The sequence below is a fragment of the Talpa occidentalis genome, unplaced genomic scaffold, assembly GCF_014898055.3.
Source record: "Talpa occidentalis isolate TD23 unplaced genomic scaffold, MPIMG_talOcc4v2.1 talOcc4.7, whole genome shotgun sequence".
In the NCBI taxonomy this organism is placed as follows: domain Eukaryota; kingdom Metazoa; phylum Chordata; class Mammalia; order Eulipotyphla; family Talpidae; genus Talpa; species Talpa occidentalis.
This window is the reverse complement of record NW_023605083.1, coordinates 123,466,988-123,494,704: the sequence shown is the minus strand read 5'-3', so window position 1 is coordinate 123,494,704 and position 27,717 is coordinate 123,466,988. Positions and strand designations below refer to the sequence as shown.

General features: G+C 35.4%; 1 protein-coding gene across 5 annotated transcripts in view; it reads left to right on the top strand.

The window, feature by feature from the left end:
* Positions 1-27,717, top strand: part of CDC27 (cell division cycle 27) — a 56,466-nt gene that overhangs the window by 17,133 nt on the left and 11,616 nt on the right. For 4 of the 5 annotated variants that reach the window (XM_054689823.1, XM_037495324.2, XM_037495327.2 and 1 more), the window contains 13 exons: positions 1,585-1,710; positions 8,265-8,362; positions 9,245-9,399; positions 9,505-9,716; positions 10,720-10,834; positions 14,871-14,986; positions 19,227-19,326; positions 20,856-21,063; positions 21,314-21,486; positions 23,617-23,769; positions 25,387-25,595; positions 26,517-26,634; positions 27,504-27,632. In XM_054689823.1, coding sequence (XP_054545798.1) covers positions 1,585-1,710; positions 8,265-8,362; positions 9,245-9,399; positions 9,505-9,716; positions 10,720-10,834; positions 14,871-14,986; positions 19,227-19,326; positions 20,856-21,063; positions 21,314-21,486; positions 23,617-23,769; positions 25,387-25,595; positions 26,517-26,634; positions 27,504-27,632 — 1,912 coding nt within the window. The remainder of the gene's footprint in view (positions 1-1,584; positions 1,711-8,264; positions 8,363-9,244; positions 9,400-9,504; positions 9,717-10,719; positions 10,835-14,870; positions 14,987-19,226; positions 19,327-20,855; positions 21,064-21,313; positions 21,487-23,616; positions 23,770-25,386; positions 25,596-26,516; positions 26,635-27,503; positions 27,633-27,717) is intronic. The other variant, XM_037495325.2, reaches the window with a different exon arrangement.

Sequence of the window (27,717 nt, the reverse complement as noted above, 5' to 3'; positions counted from 1 at the left end):
CTTTTCTAGCTAATTTTGTTCTACTGTAGAATTTTTTTTCTGTCAATGAATTAAACTCTTATTAACTCCCTTTCTCCCCTCTTTGATAGTAAAGATTTGTCTTTTTTGGTTAATTTTGAAATGTTTATACTGTCGTTTATGACATTGTTATTTTTGTAACGGAGAGATTTCATTGTCATGTTAATGAATAATAGAATTTAACTCTATAGAAACTTAAGTTACAAATAATTCATGTAATTTTTCTAGTGACCCCAAGTATTACTTCCTTTCCTTTGCTTTCATTGCTAGACCAATTGGAATAAATCTGAAAACCTCCTTACCAGTTCACATGAGATTAATGCTATCTTGTGTTGGATAATTGTGTAATTATTTACCTTTCAAGATCATTCTGTTTGAGAACCATTACTCTTATTCCTTTGGAGTGAGGGGTCAGATTCAGGAAAGCACTTCTTTTAAACATAATAATTAAACCAAATCAGTTTATCCCTATTCTGAATCTGGAGGCAGCTAGAAATATAGGTAATGTTCTTATGTGTTCTAATGCGGTTAGAGATGTAATAATAGTAATAATGACTACACAGATAATTGTAAAATCATGCATATTTATTTAGTTTGCAGGTTTACAATAAGCTATAAATCAACCTCAAAATCTCCATAGACTGATAACAATTTTTTTGTCCAGTGTCTAATAGATGACCTTTTAATTAAAGCTAGCTAAAATATCTATAAGATTTCTGAGACAGTCTAATTATTTCTACTCCAAATATTGTTAAATTCTTAAAAATCAACTTTCTTATTTAATTTGCTAGTTTAAGTCAATTTTTAGTGTTAGATTTTCTTATCCCACTTACAGATATTTATAGTTTATATCAATATCTATATAGATATTTATATTTATAGATATTTTTAAAAGTCCAACTGATAGTAAAAGAGCTTCAGATAGCACCTCTTATGTATAGGATATGCTACATTAACTTACTTGAGAGTTTTAGCATGATTTGTTTTTAATCAAAAACTTTAAAATACAAACCATTAAGACTCAAATATGTTAAAAATATAATGAAATCAGGCAATTGTTTTTCTTTTGGAAACATTTGTTGCTCCATCAAAAAGAAAAGAAATTGACAACTTAAAAGAGGTGAAATGCTATTGAAGCTATATTTATAAACTTAAAATGACTGCAGCGATTAAGCATGCAATTTTTAATCAAATGTATCTCACTTAATTTGCTTGCAATTATGGAATTACTGAACTAAGAAGGACCAACATGTCTGGTAATAAAGAACATACTCCTGTTTTTTCCCCAGTATAATGATCTTCCTCCATTTCTGTTGGCATGAGCTATATGTATGTTGCTCAGACTAATTTTGTACGTGCAGAGACCAAATTTAAGTAGTTCTAGTTTTAAAGGCAAGACTGGAAATTTAAGGTCATAAATTCCCAGCCTTCGAAGAGATTCTAAATACATGTTTACTGCAATTATAAAGGTACTATGAACTTTTTACTTTATCTGTCTCCATAGTAAAAGGTACATTGGTATGAGAAATTTCTTAGCATTTCTTTATCTGTAAATTTGTTTTAAAGGCTTGCAGAAGGGGAACAGATCTTATCTGGTGGAGTTTTTAATAAGCAGAAAAGCCATGATGATATTGTTACCGAGTTTGGTGATTCGGCTTGCTTTACTCTTTCATTGTTGGGACATGTTTATTGGTAAGTAAGAATGATTAGAAAATTCCTGCAGTACTAGAATGCTTTGTGGTTTAGAAAGTCTATGTTGACCTGTGTCTTTCAAATAGTACTTAGCTGAGTCGTATACAAATTCCATGACCCTGTTAAACCTGTGAAATGGTAGAGACATAGATCCCTTTTTTTCCATTATCCCGCATTCTCTTGAGAATAGCAACAGTAGCACCACCTAACAACTGAGTGTGCAGATATTTTTTTTTTACCCCGGGTGAGGAGAGAGTATCATATTACCACAGAGGAAAATGAAGAAAAGAGTGAAGTTTTTTTTGTTTTGTTTTTTTTTATCACTGTTGCTTCATAGAAAGTCTTGAAGGCAAGTTTCTGTAATAAAGAATAGCTATTCTCATCTGGTATGTCAATGATTTTGAGGTGTGTTACAAGAAATCTTCTATAGTGGTGGTTGAAATAATACTGATTTATAAATAATTTTAAAGGTTATTTAAAATTTATTTATAGTAATTTAAATCTTTCAAAACAAATGAGAGGGAATTCAAAGTTGACACTATAGTTAATACTATAGTCATTGATTTTTTTTTTTTTTTTTTTTTTATTATATAGTTTATTTTTTTTTTTATTATTTTTTTTTTTTTATAGAGGCATGCTTTATTTATTTGTTTGCTGGTTTGTTTGTTTGTTTTTTTGTTTATACATGCACTGGGTACAGTCAGAAGCGCGGGAGGGTGAGAGAATTCACCAGAGCCAGAGCGGGGAGCAGAGCAGGCAGAAGGACCGAAGTACACTGCTGAGGGGAGCAGCGGGTGGCAGGAGAGGTCTGCGCGCCATGTGGGACCCTCCTCTGGTGGCCGGGGAGCAGCCGGGGATCGAACCGGCGCCGCAGAGGCCGCGGGCAGCTTCGCAACCCAGCGCTCAACCGCTGCGCCACCGGGGAGGCCCTATAGTCATTGATTTTTATCTGAAATACTCTCAGAGTGGGGCATAGGGGATGGTGGTATAATTAGGAGAACAGGATTGTTGATAACCTCCCATGGGGTGGGGGTGCATCTTATGTGTAAATGTCATATGTTGTTTAACTTGGAAGAAATGGATGCGTATTGCTCTTTTAAAGAATTAGGATAACGTTTTTAAGATAAATTGAGGCTTATCTGTATGGTAGTTTTAAAAAAAAAAACCTTGAAAATGTCTTTTTGAGCAGAATAAATTATTTGGCTGAATTTTGGGGCTTATTTTTAAATAACACCACTCTTAAATAAGGGATAAGTGAAGATAGAATGTCTGTATCTTCATTTATCTTAAAAGGCCTAGAAGTTATGAATTTAGTTCATCAGCAATGATTCATCTTGACATTTACTCAAGAAACTTTTAGATTCATCCTCCATTATGGCTAGAACATAATACTTGGCATTGGGGGTATAAAGGTAAATGACTTACAGTTTTATATCCTTCAAGTTTTATAACAAGAGTAGGAGGATACACAAGCAGTAACCAAAAGTTTTAAGTTTTTATGACCACAACAAAAATGATATAATAAAATTTGAGCAGTATTATGCTCAAATGAGAAGATAATCATTTCTACCTGATTAAGGAGGGGTAAGATAGTAACCAGAAGGGATCTGAAAGAAAAAAATAAAAGTTGACATCATCTCATATCTATAGAGTAATTCCAAAGCAAAAGATGTTCCCAAGACTATAAATTACTTGAAAAGAATAATCTATAAAAAGTCAAGGATGAGAGATTTGTGAATAAAGTTGGCAAAATTTTCTAAGAGTGGAATGCTGTGGAAATAATTAATTCTTAAAAAACATTATAGTCTTTTACTTTGGATTATTGTCTAAACTGAAATAATATAAATATTACTCTTTGCGGGCTTCCCTGGTGGCGCAGGGGTTTAAGTCTCAGTGCTGTCAAGCTTGAGTTCAATCCCTGGCCAAGGAGCTAACCCACATGGCACAGCAGACCTCTCCTGTCTCGCCCGCTACTCCCCTCAGCAGTGTATTTCAATCGATCCGCCTGTTCTGCTCCCCACTCTGTCTTGGTGAATCCTCTTACCTCGCCCCTCCCCAGCACCTCTGGCCTACACCCCAGTTCTTATATGCATAAATAAATAAAATAAATCTTTATAAATAAATATTACTCTTTGGTTAAAAGAATTAGTTAGATGATAAAAAGCCATGCATGAATAGGTAAATATCTAAATACTTGGAAATTAAACAACACTCCTAAATAATCCATGTGTCCAAGAGGAGGTCTCACAGGAAATTTTAAAATTATATTGATGGGAGGGCCTCCCCGGTGGCGCAGCGGTTGAGCGCTGGGTTGCGAAGCTGCCTGCAGCCTCTGCAGCCGGTTCGATCCCCGGCTGCTCCCCGGCCACCAGAGGAGGGTCCCACATGGCGCGCAGACCTCTCCTGCCGCCCGCTGCTCCCCTCAGCAGTGTACTTCGGTCCTTCTGCCTGCTCTGCTCCCCGCTCTGGCTCTGGTGAATTCTCTCACCCTCCCACGCTTCTGACTGTACCCAGTGCATGTATCAAACAAACAAACAAACAATAAATAAATAAATAAGACATGCCTCTAGAAAATTAAAAAAAAAAAAAAAAAAAAAAAATTATATTGATGGGGCCTCCCTGGTGGCACAAGGGGTTAAGATGCAACCTATGAAGCTATCCACAGCCACTGCAGCACGAGTTCGATCCCTGGCCAGGGAGCTACCCACATGGCGCAGCAGACCTCTCCTGCCTCGTCTGCTGCTCCCCTCAGCAGTGTATTTCAGTCAATCTGCCTGTTCCCCACTTGGTCTCTGGTGAATCCTCTGACACACACCCCCACACCTCTGGCCTGTACCCCAGTTCTGGTATGCATAAATCTTTTAAAATATATATTGAATGAAAAGGAAAATAGAACATGTTAAAAAGTGATATATTGGTAAGGGGAAATTTAGAGTACAAAATGCTTATATTAAGAGAATAGCCTTAAATCAGTAATTTAACAAGAAACTAAGAAAATGAGAGCAAAAGAGCAAAGTAAACAAAAGCAAATAGAAAGAAGGTAATAAAGTTAAGAGCAGAAATCAGTGAAATATTTGTACTCATCCGTGCATTTCAGCGCCTGGAGGGCAGCGTGTTTGCTTTAGGTCCCATGCTTCTCGGCAGTGTTGTCTCTTCTCCAGGAATTCCTGCTGCTTGCTTAGCATCTCCACCATGCCCCACAGCTGCTAGATGATCTCCTGGGTGGTTGGGCCACCCTTGCCTGCCTTACCCCTCAACACCCAGAACAGCTTCCCGACCACCAACATGGTTACTGCTAGCTGTGCTACCAGCCTGCTGGAGTAGCCATCATATGCCTATCTAAAAACCCAAATTCACCCAGTAATCTAGATCACATGTATGTTGTAGTTTTGTAACTAAGACTTCTTAGCTTATCTATTTTATCTTCAGTATTTTTATATAGACACTTTATTGGTGTTTGTCTACTATAACACATAAAATTTCTATGTTTAGGACACAATTGATTTTAAGTTTGGCTTTTTAGATTAATCTATTTTTAACCCATACTACCCAAGCAATTTTTTTACCCCAATTCTTTGGGAAACTCCTTTCTAGGTTTTAGTAAAAACTTATATCTAAAGTTGGGGCACATAAACATTTTCCTTTTCTTAAATCTTTTCCCATTTTTATCTCCCTATTGAATAATTTCTTTGAATTATAGCTTAGAAAATATTTCTTTTACTAAAGCGAAAAGGAAATAAAATTTAAATACTACTGGAAAAGAGGATTTTCATCAGAAAGGATCACCTCTTACATTTACATAATATTTTATCTTTGTTAAAATCTGTTCAATAAATAATTTGTATGGATCATTCAGTGTCACTTTAAAAATTATTAATAAGTACCAGCAAAGCAAGGAGGCAAGGCTACTTGAAAACAGAAAGGAAAATATAAAAATGAGAAAGATCTAGTTTCCTGTCCTGAGAAAAAAAATTTTTTTAAGATTTATTTATTTATTTATAGAAGCTCTGGGTACAGTCAGAAACGCGGGAGGGTGAGAGAATGCACCAGAGCCAGAGCGGGGAGCAGAGCAGGCAGACAGACGAAATATACTGCTGAGGGGAGCAGCAGGCAGGACAGGAGAGGTCTGCTTCACCATGTGGGATTCTCACCTGCTGGCCAGGATTGAACCGGTGCTGCAGAGACTGCGGGCAGCTTCGCAGCCCAGCGCTCAACCGCTGCGCCACCAGGGGAGGCCCTGTCCTCAGAAAATTTGAAATCAATTGCAGGCCTCCCTGGTGGCGCAAGGGTGTTAAGACGCAACCTATGAAGCTGTCTGCAGCCTCTGCAGCATGATTTTGCTCCTCAGCTGGCCAGGGAGCAACCCACACGGTGCAGCAGACCTCTCCTGACTTGCCCCCTGCTCCCCATAGCCCTGTACTTCGGTCAGTCTGCCTGTACTGTTCCCCGCTCTGTCTCTGGTGAATCTTCTCACGCCCCACACCTCTGACCTGTACCCCAGCTCTTGTACACTTAAATAAATCTTTTAAAAAAAAAAAAAAGGAGGGCCTCCCTGGTGGCGCAGCGGTTGAGCGCTGGGTTGCGAAGCTGCCCGCAGCCTCTGCAGCACCAGTTCAATCCTCGGCCACTGGGTGAGGGACCCACATGGCGCGCAGACCTCTCCTGCCGCCCGCTGCTCCCCTCAGCAGTGTACTTCGTCAGTCTGCCTGCTCTGCTCTCTGCTCTGGTGAATTCTCTCGCCCTCCCACGCTTCTGACTGTACCCAGTGCTTGTATAAATAAATAAATAAATCTTTTATGAAAAAAAAAAAAAAGGAAAGAATTGGTCAGTATTGAAAATCCAGGTCAGCATTGATCTAGACAACAAATGTTTAAAAGAAAAAAGTATACAAAAGATAAGTAAGTAGGCACCCCTACTTAAGAGATGAGGGCTCTATAACATGCATTAGTTTTGGAAAAGAACAGAATTGTTTGATGCTTAGGTTAATCCTTACACATTGAGGTTTCAGTGTTTTTTTTTTCCTGACATAAAGTTAGAAGTTCCTAAGCATTGATTTGCCACTTCCCACTCCTTTTTATTTTCAGAAAATGGTCTTTTTCTGTCTTGTCTTTGTTTCCTTTTTAAGTCACCCCTCTATCCATGGTAAATGATTACATCATTCTCATAGCTAATTATTAATTTTCCTTTAAGAAATTTCATCTTAACAATTTTCAGTATGTACCTTGGTAAAACTTATTTACATATTCTGAAAGTCTGTCTCCTCTTGCTTCCCTCTTTGTCCATGTGTTATTGGCTCAAATTAGGCCAGTGTGGGGAGCTATCCTGTAACTAGTGATACTTTCTTGTTTCTTGTTACTTTCTTTATATATCATTTCTAGTTTTTCCTCACAAAATTTAGAAGTGAGGCAAACAAATACCTAGATCACCAAAGGGGCCTTTGTTACAGCTCTGTGAGGTTATACTAACAGCAATAAAAATAAATTGTACATTTTAGCTGATAGTTTTATGTGAGGGTTTGTTTGAAAGTTTTGGTTAAATGCCACCTGTTTCTGGGCCTCCCTGGTGGCATAAGGGGCTGAGTTCGAACCCCGGCCTGAGTTCATCCCCAGTTAGGGAGCTGACCCACATATGGCAGAGCAGACCTCTCCTGTCTCTCCCGCTGCTCCCCTTAGCAGTGTATTTCAGTGGCACCACCTGTTCTGCTCCCCACTCTGTCTCTGGTGAATCCTCTCACCCCCTGTACCTCTGACCTACCCAGTTCTTCTGTGCATAAATAAAATATATCTTTTATTATAAAAAGTAAATGCCATCTGTTTCTTTATGAAAAACCTTAGGGTTTTTAGAAGAAATGCTATATTTTATTTTTTCCCCGTAAATAATGAAAAATTTCAACCTTACCAGGTGATTAGTATTTTTTACCTGAAAGTGCTGATGAATCTCACTAATCTCAACCCCATTCTCCTTACCATTTTAAAGCTAGGGAGGCAACTATGCTATCCTAATAAATTCAAGACTGTCCCAACTATATATGGTTCCAGACAGATCTACCTTCTAAATGTAAGCCATTATACAGTTGATTCAGAAAGAAATAAAATTTCTCTACTTTTTTAGAAAATCTGATCATTTAAATATATTATATTGAAAACATCTGAGTCACTTGTATCTGAGCCATTTTTACAATTGCTGCTGGGATATTCTATTAAAAATTTAAGAATTACACTAAAATATTTGCATGTTTTCCATATCTGCTTCAGTAATTCCAGTATCTGACAGGAAATTGAAAGCAGTTGTAATACTGAAAAAGAGATGATGGTTGGTTTGTTAGCATTTCTTTCAATTCATGTTCTGTTTGCTTTCACTTAACTTTTGATTTGAACCACCCAAAATAATATACATTAAAGGATAAGAAGAGGGGATGAGTGATTTAGGGAAGCATTAAGGAGAGTACTCTCAGAGTTTATGTAACATCTACCTAGGTTTCTATACCAAAAATTTCTTTATAATAAATGTTTTGGGTTTTGTAGTTTGTCTAATATATTTGTTTGTCTTTACAGCAAGACAGATCGGCTTGCCAAAGGATCAGAATGTTACCAAAAGAGCCTTAGTTTAAATCCTTTCCTCTGGTCCCCCTTTGAATCATTATGTGAAATAGGTAGGTTTGTAGAGGTGGCTGGGGAAGGGTTCCCCCATTTCCTCTTCTTTCCTTCCCCCTTAATTTTTGGAGGGTGATACAAATCATCCATGAGAAAAATATTTTTCCTAAGGGAAGCTAAAAATGAGAATGAGAAATAAGTTAGAAACAGACATTTCAGGAATAATAGTCTTTTTTTTTTTTTTTGTCCTCTAGAATGAGTTGTTTTATGAGTATAATACTAGCCAAATTAGCTTTCTGGATGAGAAAAGATTTAATAGACTGCTTGGAGCTTGAACTGTTATATAAATAAAACCTGGACAATATGGGGAGAGAGTCTCAATGTATATGTTCTAGAACGCATGAGGAATCATTTTAAAACACTGTTGTATCTGTATATATGCAAAAGCTTAAAACGTTAATCTCCTGGAATTCAGCTCTCCATCTTCACTACTTACCTTGAACAAAATGAGATCTAGTGGCTTTCTACTTTTTGTTGTTGTTGCATTCTACTTTAAACAAACAGAACTCTGCGTTTGTATTTAAAATCAATGTCGTTGCAATTTAGTTTATTTCCTAAATTTACAACTTTATCTTAGGGGTAAATTTACAATAAATTGATGAATAGGTTTGGGAGAGGTAAATTTGATTAGCTAAAAGAGACAGAAGAACTTTAAAACTCTGAATAAATGGGTACTTTGATGGTGGGGAGGGAGTAGAATTGTGGTAACATACATCTGAGAAGGTATGAACCTATTCCCCTAGATCATGTTGTGTAAACCAATGATACCTCAATAAAGAAAAAATAAAACTCTGGGTAAGGCCTACTTCTTCAAATTTATACTTGGGGAAGAAATTGACTCATTTCCTCAGAGGCAAACATTCTTTTTTTTCCTTTCACAGGTGAAAAACCAGATCCTGACCAAACATTTAAATTAACATCTTTACAGAACTTTAGCAACTGTCTGCCCAACTCTTGCACAACATTAGTATCTAGTCATAGTTTATCTCACAGACAGCCTGAGACAGTTCTTACAGAAACACCCCAGGACACAATTGTAAGTATATCACACTCTAGTGTTCAATATATTATGCTTATGACAAAGAATGATCTGAACTAAATAATGTATCATACATGACATGGTAGAAATTTTCTGTTTCAGGAATTAAACAGACTGAATTTAGAATCTTCCAATTCAAAGTACTCCTTGAATACAGATTCCTCAGTGTCTTATATAGATTCAGCTGTAATTTCACCAGATACTTGCCCTCTTGGAACAGGAACTTCCATATTATCTAAACAGGTTCAGAATAAACCAAAAACAGGTCGAAGCTTATTAGGAGGACCAGCTGCTCTTAGCCCATTAACCCCAAGGTAAGACAACAAAAGATATTTTAAAATATAATGTAATGTTAAATAATCTAAAATTATATTATTAGTGATATAAATGAACATGAACAGCAACTTCTAAATCATTCTGGAAACTGAGCCATTTAATAAGTCAATAATAGACCTGTTTCCAGAAAATGAAGTAAAAATATACAATACCTATGATTAAAAATCTAATATAAATATTAGGAAAAAATTTTAAATTCTTAAATATGTCTTACTCAGATAGTGTATGCATTAAATGATATTTTCTTTATCACTGTGCATTAATATATAATGGTGAACCTCTTGAAATGTTGGAAGTGCTTATGAGAATGAAGCAGTGGTTATCCACAACATGGGGGAATTGACACCTATCAATATGAAATATTTTATCAGTATTATAAGACTGTGTAAATACAGGAAATAAACCCAGAAATATATATATATATAATGTGTAGATAGATATATAAAATATATAAATAGATGTGTGTGTGTGTGTATATATATATATATATATATATATATATATATATATGGGAATCAAAATAAACTGTGTGCTAGAACAGACTATGAATTTGATTCTGGGGCTGGGAGCTATTAAAATAGCTTGACCATGAGATTGCAACTCAATGACTCCACAAATGGATTCTGTGATCTTAGAGACATTTTCTAATAGTGTCTAAGTCCCATAAATTACAAGGATTTGAAATAATTTGGTCATTTGGATCTTAGTCTTTACAAAGCTACTCTTTATTTCTAATAAATCTTCTGAGATCAGTAGTTGCTGCTCAATTTAGTTCCTTGTTTGATTTATTTTTTTAATTTTGCTTATGGTGGGTTGAAATAGTCTACATTCACAGCTTATTTTTAATCTGCCCCTCAAATCCTCACTGCCCCCAAGACTGATTTGCCATTCTCTTCCTTTTAGACCTTCTAATTTAAGTATACTGCTGCTTTATATATGCCTTGATGACTTTTTGACACCTTGATTTCAACCTCTTCTCAGTTTTGGGATTTTGCCATTAGAAACCCCAAGTCCTGGAGATGGATCCTATTTACAAAACTACACTAATACATCTTCTGTAATTGACGTGCCATCCACCGGAGCCCCTTCCAAAAAGGTATTTTTCCATGTAAGATACAGTTTTGGAATTCATGACAGAAAGTTGTTTAAAATTCCAGTAAAGGTAATTTCAGAGAGAAATCTAACTATATAATTGCTGTTGTCTTAGAGCAATTGTTTTAAATGTAAATGAAGGTAATCATTGTAGAACCTCCTGGATTTAGTAGGAGACACACAGTTGTTCTTTTGACATGTTAAGATTGTAAATAATCTATCTTAATTTTATTAAAAATCTAATTTATTATAGCTAAATAAACGTATTCAGATTTTTACCTTTTATTTCCTTTTATTAAAACAAGTCTAAGATCATTTCTATCACTTTCAATTTTATAGAAATTATGCATGCAGTCATTTTTACTTTTTGTCAGCATTGTATTTTTTTTAATTTTACTAATAACATGAAAAAAGCTGACTCATATAAAGCCAGCTATTTTTATCATAAAATTTTTATGGTAGATCCTCATAGATATGTAGTAAATTTGTACTAAATGTATAGCAAAATAAAAAGTATTTTACAGGGCCTCCCCAGTGGCACAGCGGTTGAGCGTTGGGTTGCGAAGCTGCCTGCAGCCTCTGCAGCGCCGGTTTGATTCCCAGCTGCTCCCCGGCCACCGGAGGAGGGTCCCACATGGCGGGCAGACCTCTCCTGCTGCCCACTGCTCCCCTCAGCAGTGTACTTTGGTCCTTCTGCCTTCTCTGCTCCCTGCTCTGGCTCTGGTGAATTCTCTCACCCTCCCGTGCTTCTGACTATACCCAGTGCTTGTATAAATAAATAAATAAATCTTTTTTTAAAAAAAAAAGTATTTTACAGTATCCTTATATAAATATTGCGACAAGTTTTATGAGAAACCTGTATAATGTTCTTTTATATAGGTCTATAGAAGTAGAGCCCAAAGTACTATTTGTTTAAAGCGTATCTGTGGTACAGGGTACTTTTTATGAGAATTAGATTAGATTATAGATGTAAAATGCCTGTTTTCATGCTTACCAAATGTCTAAAAAATGGAAGCTAATTATGTCATACTAGACTGTGAATGACTGATATATCCCTTTACCTGCCTAGAGACATGTTTCTTATTGTTGTTTTATTCTTTCACTCAGTTTCCTGAGTGTGCAAAATTTCTTTTTTTAATAGCTCCTTAATGAGTGATAATAGGAACTCCAAGAGTGGTAAAAGGGGATTGCAAAGTAATTAATAGATGGGTTATTTTAAATATGATTTTAAAAGTTGCTAACTGCCTACTATTGTATTATTATGGGAATGATATAAAATTGTGGAAATTAGTTTATTGCAGTTATGAAGAAGAATAGTATTATGGTGGCTAGCATGCCAGGTAAAATAGGCCAAAACCAGAAGAGCAATCAAGCACAAGTTAGGCAGTGGACAGGTACATGATTTCAATGTCCATATGATAAAAGCAATTTCTGTTTCTGTTCTCTTCTTACCGTACTGTAAGACATAGAAATAAATTTTAAATTTAATTTTTAAATTTAAATTTACTGCAACAAGTTTTGTAAGACTCTTTCTATATAGCCCTATGGCAGTAGACACCTAAGTAAAAAGCTAAAGACTTGCAAGCATTTTGGGGTGGCAAACACATAAAGCGCCTCCTTGTATTCTGGACTACTGAAAGGAGACCACCTTCATGATTTGTTGAAAGTTTTAGTGGTGTTTGAAGATAAGAGGGAAAGCAATTGATGGCTGATAGTAAAAAAAGAAGGAAAGGGAGAGTAGTTTTGTCTTAAAATCAAAATATCTGGTTGTGCCAGAATGTGTAAAAATAGAGAAAAGGCTAAAATTGAGGGTATGTAGTAAGTTGTAGAAGGCTTGAGGGGAAGTGAATTTTATTTGCCTTGGTTTATAAAACCTGCAAATAATGGGTTTGAAGAGAATCAATGACATATGTTGGAAATTTGATCATATTGCATTATTTGGTAGATTTATTCATATGATGGGGAAAAGACTGATTAATCTTTCATTGTAAAATGTTTCTGTTAAAATGAGATTCTAGGGCCTCCCCTGGTGGCACAGCGGTTGAGCACTGGGCTGTGAAGCTGCCGGCAGCCTCTTCAGCACCAGTTTGATCCCCAGCCGCCGCAAGGGTCCTACATGGCGTGCAGACCTCTCCTGCCGTGCCCGCTGCTCCCTTCAGCGGTGTGTTTCGTCGGTCTGCCTGTTCTGTTCCCCGCTCTGGCTCTGGTGAATTCTCTCACCCTCCAGCACTTCTGACTGTACCCAGTGCTTGTATAAATAAATAAATAAATCTTTTAAAAAAAAAGAGAGAGAGATTCTAGTCTTAAAATTCCTGTCATGGCAGGTTTACATTGTTGATCCACCGAAGTCAGTGTTGACTATTTTGTGAAATATATTTGGCCAGTGAAAATGAAAACAAAACAAAACAAAAACTGTAAATAGATCAATCCAAATGACTATTCTGTATAAATGAGTTATATCATTAAAAAGAATCATACGCATAATCACCAAGAAAAAAGAAAAGCTACAGACTTGCAAGTCTGTGTGGCATATCAACTAAAAATAAATACACCAAGTAGTGAGTGCAGTATATATATAGTTCTTTGTTTAAAAAGCCAGAGCTGATTAGATATTTTGTCCCTAGAGTGCAAAGTTAGGGAAGAAAGAGGAAGAGATTATAAAGTTTTGTTTTAGGTGATGGTAGATTTGGTGAAACTATTCGGTGGATAGTCATAAAGGAAAGAATTTAGCCTAGTGATAGAAATAGTAATTAGAGCTTTTAAAATGGCCAGGCTCTCCTAGGGAAAGAGTAGCTAAGAAACACAGGTATATTTTAAAAACAGCAGAAGGAAGAGGGCCCAGCAAATGAAGTGGTATGACAAATAATCAAGATACTATACTATTTGAGAAGTTATATAACCTTTCAAAAAGGAGGGGATGATGAATGATGTTGAATGCAGGGAAGTTAAAATAAGACTTCATATCTGATGAAAAGATGATATTAGTGATTATTTGTAATCAGTGATTACTTGTGCTGTTTGGTTGTATACAGCAGCTAGCAAAGTAACAGTAAGTTTTGAAGAAAATTATCTGGTAGTAAAAGAATTTAAGAATACCCACTGAGAAACAATCATAGATCACTTTATGAAGAAGCTAAGTGATAAAAATAAAAAGAAATAAGATGATAAATTAGAGAAGACAAAAGGGCCAAGCAAAGATTTTTCTTTTCCTCCAAAGGAGCAGAAATCAGTTAATGAAAGATTGGCTACACAAGAAAGAAATATTAATTCTCGAGTAATATCTTTAGAATTTGGAAAGTAATCAGATGATTTTTAAAAAATCTGCTCCTCTGCACTACTATAAGGCTGTTTTCACTAATGTTAAAAGGGGGGATATAAAATCTTACTGCATTACTTTTTTTTATGGAGACTATAGGTTAGATCATAAGTCTTGATAATGGCGCTCTTTAAATTCTTTGCATGTAGCCCTAGTTAGCTCAGCTAACTTTTTTTTTTTAAAGATTTATTTATGCATACAAGAACTGGGGTGTAGGCCAGCGGTGCAGGGAGTGAGAAGATTCACCAGAGCCAGAGTGGGGAGCAGAATAGGCAGATCTACTGAAATACACTGCTGAAGAGAACAGCAGGTGAGACAGGAGAGGTTTGCTGTGTCATGTAGTTAGCTCCCTCCCTGGGCATTAAGCTCATGCTGCAGTGGCTGACAATAGCTTGATAGCACTGAGACTTTAACCCCTGTGCCACCCTGGAGGCCCCTGTAATAAATAAATTTCAAGAATTTTGAACCTTTCCTTGGAAACTAAGATGAAAGGGGAATATACAGATAAAAATACTAAAGGTAAAATGAAGAAATAGACTGAGGTTCTTACCTATATATAACATTAATGATTAATTAACACTAATAATGGCATAATTTGTGTTTTTAGATAGCAGTATGTATTATGAAATCTTATTTTAAGAAAATTTAGATCAGAGCATCATGGTCTCTGTCACTTACTGTGTAATTTATAATTCACAAACCTTAGACTTCTTATGTTTTACAGTCTGTTGCTAGAATCGGCCAAACTGGAACAAAGTCTGTCTTCTCACAGAGTGGAAATAGTCGAGAGGTAACTCCAATTCTTGTTGCACAAACACAAAGTTCTGGCCCACAAACAAGGTATTTATTATGGTATCAGTGTTGGTATTGTTCAGCCTTTCTTGCTGTAAAACACGAGTCTTCATACTTTTCAGTTTAGGCAGGTTTTGACTCTTCCAAGGATGCTAGAAAAAACTTTAAAATGTTGAATGTCTATTTTTTGTTATTTTTCTTTCCTTTGTGTTGAATATGTCAAATTTGAAAATTTTAACTTACTGAAACAACTAGTGTAATTTTTAGTTGAATATTATAATGCAAGTCAATATAGCAGTTAAAATATATTTTTGGTATACTTTAATTACCTTATGAATTTGTTTAAACTAGGTATCCTGAACACCTCCAAAAGAATTTTCTTCTCATGCCCATTACGTTCTCCATAGGTCAAGTACAGATAGGTTTTATTCTGCCCTTCCCCTATTTTCACATTTCTGTAAAGAGATCATAAAAGCTTCCAATAAATCTTCAAATAATGAGTCCATTTCCAAAAGACATGGTGTGGAAAGATACAATGATGTCGCCTTCCAAAATAGCAAACAACTGTGCTAGTCTTAAACAGACACAAATGTGCGTGCACCTTGGCTACATTAAGGCCCCGCAAGATTTCTAAAATGCCAGGTTGGTAAATCTTATCCCAAGTGCCAGCTAGCAGACAGGTGACAGTGACTGCCCAGGTCTCAGTTAGGAGAAGGACTCTGAGGCCTCCTGCAGAGCAACATAACATACACTGCAGGATGCTAATCCTGAAGACTGTGGGGACATAATTTAGCAAAGTACACATTTCACTTAAAACTAAACAAATATACTAACTAGTAAGCTTCATCTATTAATAATTTTGTGTCGTTTGTATTACTGCTTTTACTTAATCTCCTTTTATTTCCTTGTTTTCCTTCAAATGCCTTAACAAGATGCCACAAATTAGTGGGTAGGTTAAAACAATAGAGATGTATTCATTTATAGTTCTGTATTCCAAAATCAGGGTGTTAACAGAGCCATATTCCCACTAAAATCTCTAGGTTTCCTTGCTTGTCTTTCCAGTTTCTGGATAGACCTAGTCATCTCGTAGTTTGTGGTAGCATAAAGTCATTACCTCCCTCCATCTCTCCATGGCCATCTTCCCTGTGTCTCTGAATCCAGATTTCCCACTTCTTATAAGGGATCTAATTTAATTATTTTGATCAGTCTTAGTCATATTGAATTAGGGACTACCCTAATAACTGCATCTTAACTTGATCTTAACATTTATAAAGACTGTATTTCCAAATAAGGTAAAATTTATGGATACTTGGGGATTAGGGTATCAATAATATCTTTTTGAGTGACATAATTCAACCTATAACATAGGTGTTTTAAAATTTATAGAATATATATTAACTTACCAAAGTCTACTGTCAAGTAGTAATATACCATGTCTTGTATGGTATGAAATCTTACAACAGTATACTTTCATGCTTCTCTCCCAGTCTGTATGCTATTGTCATATATTCTACTTCTACATGTTATAAACCATGTAATGCATGGTGGTGTATTTCTGACTTAAACAGTTATCTTTTATAGAGATTTTTTAAATAAGAAAAGGAAGTATTCTGCCTTGTATTTACCCACATAACTTCCCGTTTTGTGTGCTTTTTATTTTGTCTGTAGATCCATATTTCAATTTGATATCCTTTTTCTTCATCTCAAAGGGCTTTTTTTAATTTCTTGTAGTCCAGATCTGCTGGTCATGAATTTTTTCAGTTTTGTATATCCAAAGAAATTTTTATTTCATTTTTTTATTTCTGAAAGATACTTTCATTTGCTATAGAATTCCAGCTGACAATTTTTATTCTATAAAGATGTTGCTTTCCTGTATTCTAGTTTGCATTATATCTGACAGAAGTCTGTTAGTCTCATTTTTGTTCTTCTATACATAATCACTCTTTTCTCTGATGACTTTGTGATTTTCTCTTCACTGATTTAAGCCATTTTATTATGGTGAGCTCTAGTGTAGCTTTTTTTTTTCTGGCTTCAGACTCACTGAGCTTCTTGGATCTGGGAAGGTATACTTTTCATGGAAGTTAGCAAATTTTTGGCCATTATTTCTTCAAATATTTTTTCTGTCCATGTCCCCCTCTCTCCTTCTGGGACTGTAAGTACATGTATATTCAGTTGTTTAAAGTTGCCTCACAGTTGACTAATTGTCTATTCATTTTTTTTTTCTGATCTTCTCTTGTTTTATTTAGGATAATGTTTATTGTCATGTCTTCAAGTAACTAATCTTTTCCTCTGTGGTGTCTTATCTGCTGTTAAGGCCATTCAAACATATGTATAATCTCATATTTTTTCATCTCTAGAAATTTTATTTGGTTAATATGTACAGGCTTCATTCTGTCTTTTTGAATATATAGAATATATTTATAATAGCTCTTTTAATGATCTTACCTACTGTCTTACCTGTATCATGTTTTGGTCTGTTTTTTAATGATTGGTTTTTCTCTTCAGTATAGGTTATATTCCCCTGCTTTGTATGCCTAGTATTTTTTTATTATTATTGAATGCCAATTACTAGAAATTTTACATTGTTGCATGCTGAATATTTTGTATTTTTAAAGATTTTTAAGTTTTGTTTTGGTGTGCTGTTAAGTACTTAAGTCTTATTTTTGTTAGATGGAACAAGAACAGTCTAGCCTAAACTAATTTTGCCCCACTATTGATTCAGTACTCTTTGAGTACTCTTCTGTCCTCGTCAGTATGAGGTTTCTTCAATATGGCTTTAGAAAATATGTGCTATTCCCAGATCAGGGAGAATTCCAATATTTGTCCCACCTGCTCCTTTCCAGTCATTCTTTCCCTAAATTCAGCTAGTTTCCTTATTGCAGTACTGTCTGTCATGCAGTTTTGATGCAAATTACCCAGACTAAGGTCACAGTTCCATGCAAGACTATCATCAAGTCTTACTGACTTACCAGTTGCAAGTTAGGAGATTCCCCAACCCACCTGCATTCTGACAAACTGACTGAAAATTTTAGGGTTTTCCTCGGGTTTTAACATAATTTATAGAACTCATAAAATAGAGGAATGTGCTAGTCTTACAATTATAATTGTATTATAGGAGGCCTCCCTGGTGACCTAGGGGGTTAAGACTCAGTGCTATCACTACTGTGGCCTTAGTTCGATCCCAGCTAGGGAGCTCACCTGCGTGTGGCACAGCAGACCTCTCCTGTCTTCCCCGCTGCAGTGTATTTTAGTAAATCTACCTGTTCTGTGCCCCACTTTGTCTCTGGTTAATCTTCTCACTTCCCTGCACCCCTGGCCTACACCCCAGTTCTTCTGCACAAAAATAAAAAAATATATATAATTGTATTATAAAGGTTACAAGCAGGATGAGACAAATGAGAACCATAGGGTGAGGTCTGGGGGGGATGCTAGAGTTAATTTTCTGTGTCCTGTCCCTCTGGAATCCAATCAGAAAGCTCAACCAAGCTTTAATGTTCAGAGTTTTTATTGGCGTTTTCATACATAGACATGATAGATTGTATAAGCTACATGACTGAATTCAGTCTCTAGCACCCTCTCCTTCCTGAAAGAGGTCAGACTAATAACACCTTGCCCAAAACCCCAACTCAGGACAAAGACCAAACAGATCTTTTTTATCATATAACACTTAAACACTAACAGTTACACTGATCGGTTTTCAGTGGAAGACTCTAAGGAGACTGACAAATCTTGGAAGCGCCCATCTTTGTAGCTCTCTCCTTTCTAGTACCCAGGCTTGCAAATTCTAGCTACTTTAACTTCCCTAAATTCGTAACACTTTCCTCTCAACACAGGGAGCTCACTGAGCCCTATTTGTATTCCCCTTTCTTGCACTGCATCCTAAGAATCCTTTAGGCATGTGCTACCTGCTGTTCAATGTCTGAAAAAACATTGTTTCATCTATTTTCATCTGTCTTTTCCTTTTTCTCTGACTTGGCAATAGTTTTAAATGAAGGCTAGAGATATTTGGGTGTACAGATGAGTTTGCCATTTATTGACCCAGAATTTTTATGTAAATTGTTTTAAGTTCAAATTGGCAATTTCAGGTAAAGATCTGTGCTATAATCTTTATTGTTTTTTGGCAAAACAGTAGATTTTAAATTCTGACCAAACTCATCAACTTTAGAGTACAGACATGATCAAAGCATATTTTTAAATATACTTGAATTGAAACAGTAGTAATAGTCATGAACTAAGTTTTTGTATACATGAGCTAAGTAAATGTATACTTTTATTTTTTTTTTTTTAGTACAACACCTCAGGTATTGAGCCCCACTATCACATCTCCCCCAAATGCACTGCCTCGAAGAAGTTCACGACTTTTTACTAGTGACAGCTCTACAACCAAGGTAATTTCAAGATTTCTATATATCACATTTACTTAAGTCTTCCCTTTTTAAAATTTGGTTCATCAGTGGCTCCGTTTATAATAAATTAAGAAACTATTTAAATTATTTTTAATTTGGAAGGCCGTCTGTAACACTTGTAAATTTTCTTGGTCCTTCAATAAATATTACATAACATTGTTGAAATGACAAAATTACTGTGATGAAGAGCAGATCATTGAGTTTGGGATAAGGGTAGGAAGAAGGATGTGCCTATTAAAGTATAGAACAAGGAAATTTCTTTGTGAAGTGGTCAAACAGACCTGTGTACTTAGAGTTGTGATTGATGACAGAAATGTGCACTTCTGATAAAATTTCAAAGAACCTATACACACCACAAACAAAAGGGGGGACAGAATTCAACTTAAAAAGATTCAGTAAAGGGCCTCCCCGGTGGCGCAGCGGTTGAGTGCTGGGTTGCGAAGCTGCCCGCAGCCTCTGCAGCACTGGTTCGATCCCTGGGCACTGGCGAGGGTCCCACATGGCTCACAGACCTCTCCTGCCGCCTACTGCTCCTCTCAGCAGTGTACTTCGGTCCTTCTGCCTGTTCTGCTCCCCACTCTGGCTCTGGTGAATTCTCTCACCCTCCCGCGCTTCTGACTGTACCCAAGTGCTTGTATAAATAAATAAATCTTTTTTAAAAAAAATCAAACATTAAAAAAAAAATTCAGTAAAAACTCATGAAATTCTGGGCCTCCCTGGTGGCACAAGGGGTTAAGCACTGCACTTTGAGGCAATCCACAGCCTCTGCAGCACGAGTTCCATCCCCAGCCTAACAGGAAGCAAACCACATGGCCGAAGCAGGTCTCTCCTGCCTCGCACGCTGCTTCCCTCAGCAATGTGCTTTAGTCAGTCTGCCTGTTCTGTTCCCTGCTCTGTCTCTGGTGAATCCTCTCACCCCCTGTACTTCTGTCCTGTACCCCAGCTGTTGTATGCATAAATAAATAAATCTTAAAAAAAAAAAAGCTCATGAAAGTCAAATAAGATCCATTTTCCTGGATTTGGTATTGTACCATGGTTATATCAGATGTTATCATTGGGGAAAGAGTAAGTGGAAATTTTCTGTTTTCTTTGAACTTTTTTTGCACAGAGAATCTCATTATGCCTTTGGTAAATTTTCTTGGTCCATAGGCAAATAGTATGGACAATCTTTACCGTTGACATGTATAAGTTAACAATTTTATGACATCACTTACCGTGCTCTGAGACCATTGGCTAGTATCACATCCAATTATTGTATTTTTTTAATAAAATAAATGAAAATGGTATACTTTCAGAAAAAAGCAATACCTGATTTCCCTTAATCAACAGTTAATACAATTTATTTTCAGAGTTGTTGCATTTAAATTAAATGACTTTAAAGACTTTTGTTTTATAAATTTCTGAGAAAAATACAGCCCCATCAAGGCTATATATTTGTATCTAATACTTAAGAAAGGGTTGGGAGTAGTCTAAAATGCATGAGTTTAAGTGTGGGATTTTTTTGTTTACAGGAAAATAGCAAAAAGTTAAAAATGAAGTTTCCACCTAAAATTCCAAACAGAAAAACAAAAAGCAAAACAAATAAAGGAGGAATAACTCAACCCAACATAAATGATAGCCTGGAAATTACAAAATTGGACTCTTCCATCATTTCAGAAGGGAAAATCTCCACAATTACACCTCAGATCCAGGCATTTAATCTGCAGAAAGCAGCAGCAGGTCTGTTGTAAATGCATAATATCTTTTATATAAGGGCATTTCTTGGAATTTTATTTTATTCACTTATTTTAAATAGATGTCTTTTTTAAGTGCCTTTCATTCCGTTACTAAAAAGAAAAAAAGAATGCCTTTCCTTTTTTTCTAGATAGGTGTTGGAATATTTAATGAATTATTTTGTAATTAGCCTTTCTATAAAACCAAACTGTTTTATTCTGTTTTCTTCTTTGTTTACTATATTGTTTTCTCCTAGAAGGTTTGATGAGCCTTCTTCGTGAAATGGGGAAAGGTTATTTAGCTTTGTGTTCATACAACTGCAAAGAAGCTATAAATATCTTGAGCCACCTACCTTCTCACCACTACAATACTGGTTGGGTACTGTGCCAAATTGGAAGGGCCTATTTTGAACTTTCAGAGTATATGCAAGTAAGTATTAATAAACAGCTATAAATTACTTTCTAGTGATAATTTAAATTTAATTGAAATATCTATGCTTAACAGGACTGAATCTAAAAGGTCAATATTATGCAATGTCTTTATGTTTATTTTCTTAATATTTGTATTTGTAATACAATTCTTTGTTGTGTTAAGGGGTACATTTAAAATCACTGAGATTACTTAAGAGAGGATGTAGTGAACCCAAGTCATCCATGCATTCTTATATGGAACTTTTATACCCTATTCATTTGGATCCAAAAATATACTATTGTCATATAATTGGTATTTATAATAAAAATTCTTTCTCCTATACTCAAAGTCCTTACTGGGGTAAAATCTTGACATTTAATATGGTTTATAAATTTGAAGAGCATTATGAATATAGTTGAATGTAACAATGCAATGTCTTTATCATTAAGGCTTTTATCCTTTTAATTATAATTATATTCATTGGTTAAGTTGTCTGTTTCTATCAGAAAAGGAAAAGATTAGCTGAAAGCTAAAGAAAATTCTAATTTCCAATTTAAATTTCCTCTCCAGTTCTCCTTCCAAAGCATTTTCCCTCCTTCCCTCAAACTTTGAAAAAGAAAAATAACCTTTAAGAAATCCACATATTAATAAATTACTCTATATAAATAATTTAAAGTTGATAATAAGGTTACTTGCCCTGTTTACTTTCAGTTCATTTATTCAACATATATATTTGAGTGCATGTCGCATCTTTGATTCTCTTCTAGACTAATACAGCTAGACAGATTTTTCTTGCTTGCCTTTATAAAGTTTATATATAACTCAATATATATGAAAAGAGACTATAAATAAAAAGACTAAGCCAAGAGACTATATATAAAAAGACTAAGCCAATAAATGTATAATAAGGATAGACAGCAATAAGTTGCATGAAGAAAAAATAAGGCATGGCAAGGACATTGAGGCACAGTGAAGTATGGCACTATTGTTTACAAAGCATGCTTAGAGAAAGACTTCACCCCTTTGTAAGGCATGATATGATCTTTCAGGTAGAAAATAAATTGTAGAAGGTACTGGATCATATAACTTTGTATATTAAAGAACAAAGAGTTGTAGACAGAACACTTGCTCATTGCTCAAAAATCTATTTGGATTATGGTCCTTTATTGGTACACAGACAAGGTGTGTCTTTGGCAAGCTCTTTACAAAATTAATTCTGAAACCCTTTGTTTCAGCTTAATCTTGTGGTTTTAGTTTCCCCATTTTTCTTTTTATCTGTGCCTCGATGTCTTTTCAAAGGAAGCAATAGATTTCTAAAATCCTCAAGCTAAAAGATTTCTAAAACCTGTATTCAGCTAATGATTATTGTCTGTCTCCTCATTTTTAAAAATTTCAGTAAAGTTACAAATCATCACGTTAATCCTAGATATATGGGCATTTCTTGGAATTTTTTTCCTAGTTTTATAAATTCTATTTTCTTATTTTCTCCTGTCTTCATTAATAACAGTCCAGATGTTCCTTATATTAAACTAAACATGACTCTCAGAATTTTGAACTTCTTAAATTGATAAACTGGAAAACTAATTGCTTTTAAATAACTCAAAACTTTAAACTTCAGGAAGAGAGAAGTCTAATTCTGGGAACTGTGAGTATGGTGAGGGAAAAAATTGACCTGATATCTGAGGAAGGGACATGAACTCAAGAGTGCTGCAAAGAAAAAGTTACAAGACAGGGACTGCAGTCCTGCCTGCCCTGGACAATGCTGATGGTTGTGCTCAGTGCTCAGATGCTACAGGGCTGGCTGCCAACTGAAACCTAAAGTTTTAATTAAAGCCAATGCAAAAATGGGTTTTAAGATTGTATCTTTGTATAGATTTCTCTTCTTTTTGATGGAAATTTAAGTTTTCTTTTCAGAGTTCATGTTTTTGCCACAGCTCGTGTGTAAAAATTAGGCTTTTTGAATATAATTACATCAATATTGACTTGCCATGGATAGTTGCTCAATTTGGCCTCGTGTTAATGTTAATTCACATAAAAACTATTAAACAGTACAGCATTAAGGTCCTGTGAGAACAGTGCCCAGTGTTCTCCTTGTGTATATGTAAATTGCATCAACTTGTTTTCCCCTTACTAGTTTTTGTATTTCAGGCTGAAAGGATATTTTCAGAGGTTAGAAGGATTGAGAATTACAGAGTTGAGGGCATGGAGATCTACTCTACAACACTTTGGCATCTTCAAAAAGATGTTGCTCTTTCAGTTCTTTCAAAAGACTTAACAGACATGGATAAAAATTCACCAGAGGTATGTTAACCAAAATACTTCACTTGTGTAATCATGTTTTGATCTCCTTTACCAAATGAAGATAACCAAATAATTTGAACACCATTTGCTATCACACACATTTATTTTTCCATTTTTTATAACAGGAACTCAGAACAGAAAGTCCTGAAATACATTATATAGATGTGCCAAAAGAAAAAAATCACGAAACAGATATTTCACTTGGGATTAATCAAGATTTGGTTATGTTGAAATTGCCATTATCATACAATTAGATTTCATTAAGCAGAAATTACACAGATTGGGGGAAAAAGATTAAATTAAAATAACAATTTTAATTGTCATTTTAAGACATAGGCACAATTCATTTACATGCTTCCACCCCATAAGAATTGTACTTTGGGCCTCCCTGGTGGCGCAAGAGGTTAAGTCAGCACTATGGAGCTATAGGCAGCCACTGCAGCATGAGTTCAATCCCCGGCTAGGGAGCTGACCCACATGGTGCAGCATACCTCTCCTCTCTCGCCTGCTGCTCCCTTCAGCAGTGCTTTCAGTCAATCTGCCTATTCTGCTCCCCACTCTGTCTCTGGGGAATCCACTCACCCCAGCACCTCTGGCCTTCACCCCAGCTCTTGTATATATAAATAAATCTTTATTTAAAAAAAGAATTGTATTTCAACACATCTCAAGACTATTTAGTAGTACTTCATAACATAGTTAAATTTAGGATTGAAAACAGCTAATTCTCATTATTCTCAGTTAACGTTCTGTAGTCTCCGTGATCATTGAATTAGCAAGCACTGAACCATTGTTCTTATATGAAATACACACATACATACCCCTCACACAGATTATAACCTGTAGATCCTATTTTCTGAGTTTTACAAAAGACAAATGAGATTCTTGCTTGAGGCTGCATTACCAGTGGTTGCCGAGTTGGGATTGAAACTGTCCAGTGGACCCTAGAGCCAGAGCTTCTTGCACTACAGTCCACAGGCCCCTACAGTCCCAATCCCCTGGTCATTTCTTTTTTTTTTTTTTTTTTTAAGGATTTATTTATTTATTTGTTTGTTTATTTATTTATTTATACAAGCACTGGGTACAGTCAGAAGTGTGGGAGGGTGAGAGAATTCACCAGAGCCAGAGCGGGGAGCAGAGCAGGCAGAGGGACCGAAGTACACTGCTGAGGGGAGCAGCAGGCGGCAGGAGAGGTCTACGCGCCATGTGGGACCCTCCTCCAGTGGCCGGGGAGCAGCCGGGGATTGAACTGGCGCTGCAGAGACTTCGCAACCCAGCGCTCAACCGCTGCGCCACCAGGGAGGCCCTCCCCTGGTCATTTCTATGTGGAACAGAAACAAGAAGCAAGAGAGTAGCCTTTGTTCAACCTCAACGGAGAATGTACCAGGAGGGCAGCTCATATGTTATGTCTGCTAGTGACCACAAGTATTGATTTGGGTTGTACAAGTAGACGAATTCACAAATATGGAAATCAGTGAATAATGAGGATGAACTATATCTATAAAAACTTCAGTTTTTGTCTTTCTGTATTGAGATATGAGTCTCGATTATAATCATAGATCTGGTTTTGTTAGAAAATTTTTTAATTTTACATTTGGTTTTTGTTTCCATTTTTTTAAGGCCTGGTGTGCTGCAGGGAACTGTTTCAGTTTGCAACGGGAACATGATATTGCAATTAAATTCTTCCAGAGAGCTATCCAGGTTGATCCAAATTATGCTTATGCCTATACTCTACTAGGACATGAGTTTGTGTTAACTGAAGAATTAGACAAAGCATTAGCTTGTTTTAGAAATGCTATCAGAGTCAATCCTAGACATTATAATGCCTGGTAAGTGCTAATGTCCTATTGATGGGACTGATAATCATTAATTTTTTCTTGTTAGACTCTCTCTATTGTCATGAATTTTGTTACTTAAGAATGGTAATTCTGGTTGGTAAATTCTAACTAAAATGTTTTCTATGTGAAATTTATACCTTTATGAACTCTTTAATTAATGATAATAGAATACAAGATCCTCATATTCAAAAGTTTCAGCCTTTTCTCAAACTTTCACAAATCTTCCTGATTTGTTACTTTTTCTTAGAACACTAAATTGATGAATGGTGATTAGGCAGGAAATTGAAAAATAAAACTTGAAAATGATCTGCTAGTTGTTGCTGTTTGGCAGAGTTCTAGTTTATTAAGTGCTAGTTTGTTAAGCCATTAAGAACCCAGTGTTCCAATTTATTAAGTAATTTCTCTTTTACTTTTTTGTATTTGTGTAGTTCTATTACTGTGGGCAAGTTATTTGCCCTCTATCAGCCTGAAATTATTTAGCGTCTCTAAATTTCCTTATTTGAATGTGAATAACAATGCCTATATACTTTATTCCTCAGGATTAAATGAGCTAATTCTCATAAAGAATTTAGCAAAGTACTTGACACACACATAACAACCACTCAGTAAAAACTTGGCTATTAAATCTAGATTGTAGTCATAGATTTCAGGTTGTAGTTTCTTTTTCTCCATTGTCATAATTTAATTTATTATTACTTGATCTGATTTATTGGCTTTACTAATAAAAGTAACTTGTTTAAAACACTCTGATGGTTTTTATCATGACTAATAGTTTTTGCCTCACTAAAGATCACCAGTAATTTTCTACTGATTTATTAAAACGCCTGATTCCATACGTATTCTTTTTTAGATGAACAAAATTAGTAACAAAAGTTCATGTCTCTAAAATTATGCTGGATTTTATAATTTCAGGTATGGTTTAGGAATGATTTATTACAAGCAAGAAAAATTCAGCCTTGCAGAAATGCATTTCCAGAAAGCACTTGATATCAACCCTCAAAGTTCAGTCTTACTTTGCCACATTGGAGTAGTAAGTAGATTCTAAACATTTTTTAATTAATCTCCCTTTTGAAATGTGTTTGTTACTGACTTAATTGCTATCATGAAACTGTGTTTTTGTTATTCTTGAAATAGTATCCTGGAATCTTTTACAACCAAAAATATCACTTTTTTGCTTGGCATAAAGAAAAATCACTGAATTTTCCTCATTCCTTGGACAAGTCACTTAATTTCTCTTATCTTTTATTAGTGACAAATAATTACAGTAATTGGTAGTAATTACTATGTTGCCTACCTTATTTTTACCAATGTTAAAGATCAGTGATTTTCAAATATGTAAAACAGAAGAATTTTTCATATAAATTACTAAAATAGGTAGCATTGTAGCTATTCTGAGTGAAATAGGCTTGGTAAGGTAGAGCCATATTCTCATGGGGTTCTTTGAACACAGTTTTGAATGGCCATATCTGTTGAAATGAGAGTATTATCTAATAAACTTAAATAGTACAGATTGTCTTGTGAACAGAAAACCAACTTTTGTCTTGTCTTTTAAACTTAAAGGTAACCAAATATCTTCTCTAAAGATAGAATGTTGATTGTCATTATGAGCACACACAAGGACCTGATCCCAGAGCAGGTTATTTAATATTTATGGACTTCACTATTCTCATCTTTAAAGAACTTGAACTAGAATTGGAAGCAATTTTTCAAAGATACTCTATTAATAGTTTGGTAATCAGTTACTAGGTCCACTTAACCCATTGGGCAATCAAGTTAGATTACACAAATCTATACCTCTAGTGGTTTTATTACTTTTATATTGGTTTTGAGTCACATTATTTGGTTCTCATCTTTTTAAGTATCAAATGGAAACATTAATAAAATCTTTTTTTCTTACAGGTTCAGCATGCACTGAAGAAATCTGAGAAGGCTTTGGATACCCTAAACAAAGCCATTGTTATTGACCCCAAGAACCCTCTATGCAAATTTCACAGAGCCTCAGTTTTATTTGCAAATGAAAAATATAAGGTAAGGTAATGGTCTTCAGCATTTTATTAAATTTAGTACCCTTTTAAAAAATAAAGTAAAAGTTATTTATGCTTTGGGCCTCCCC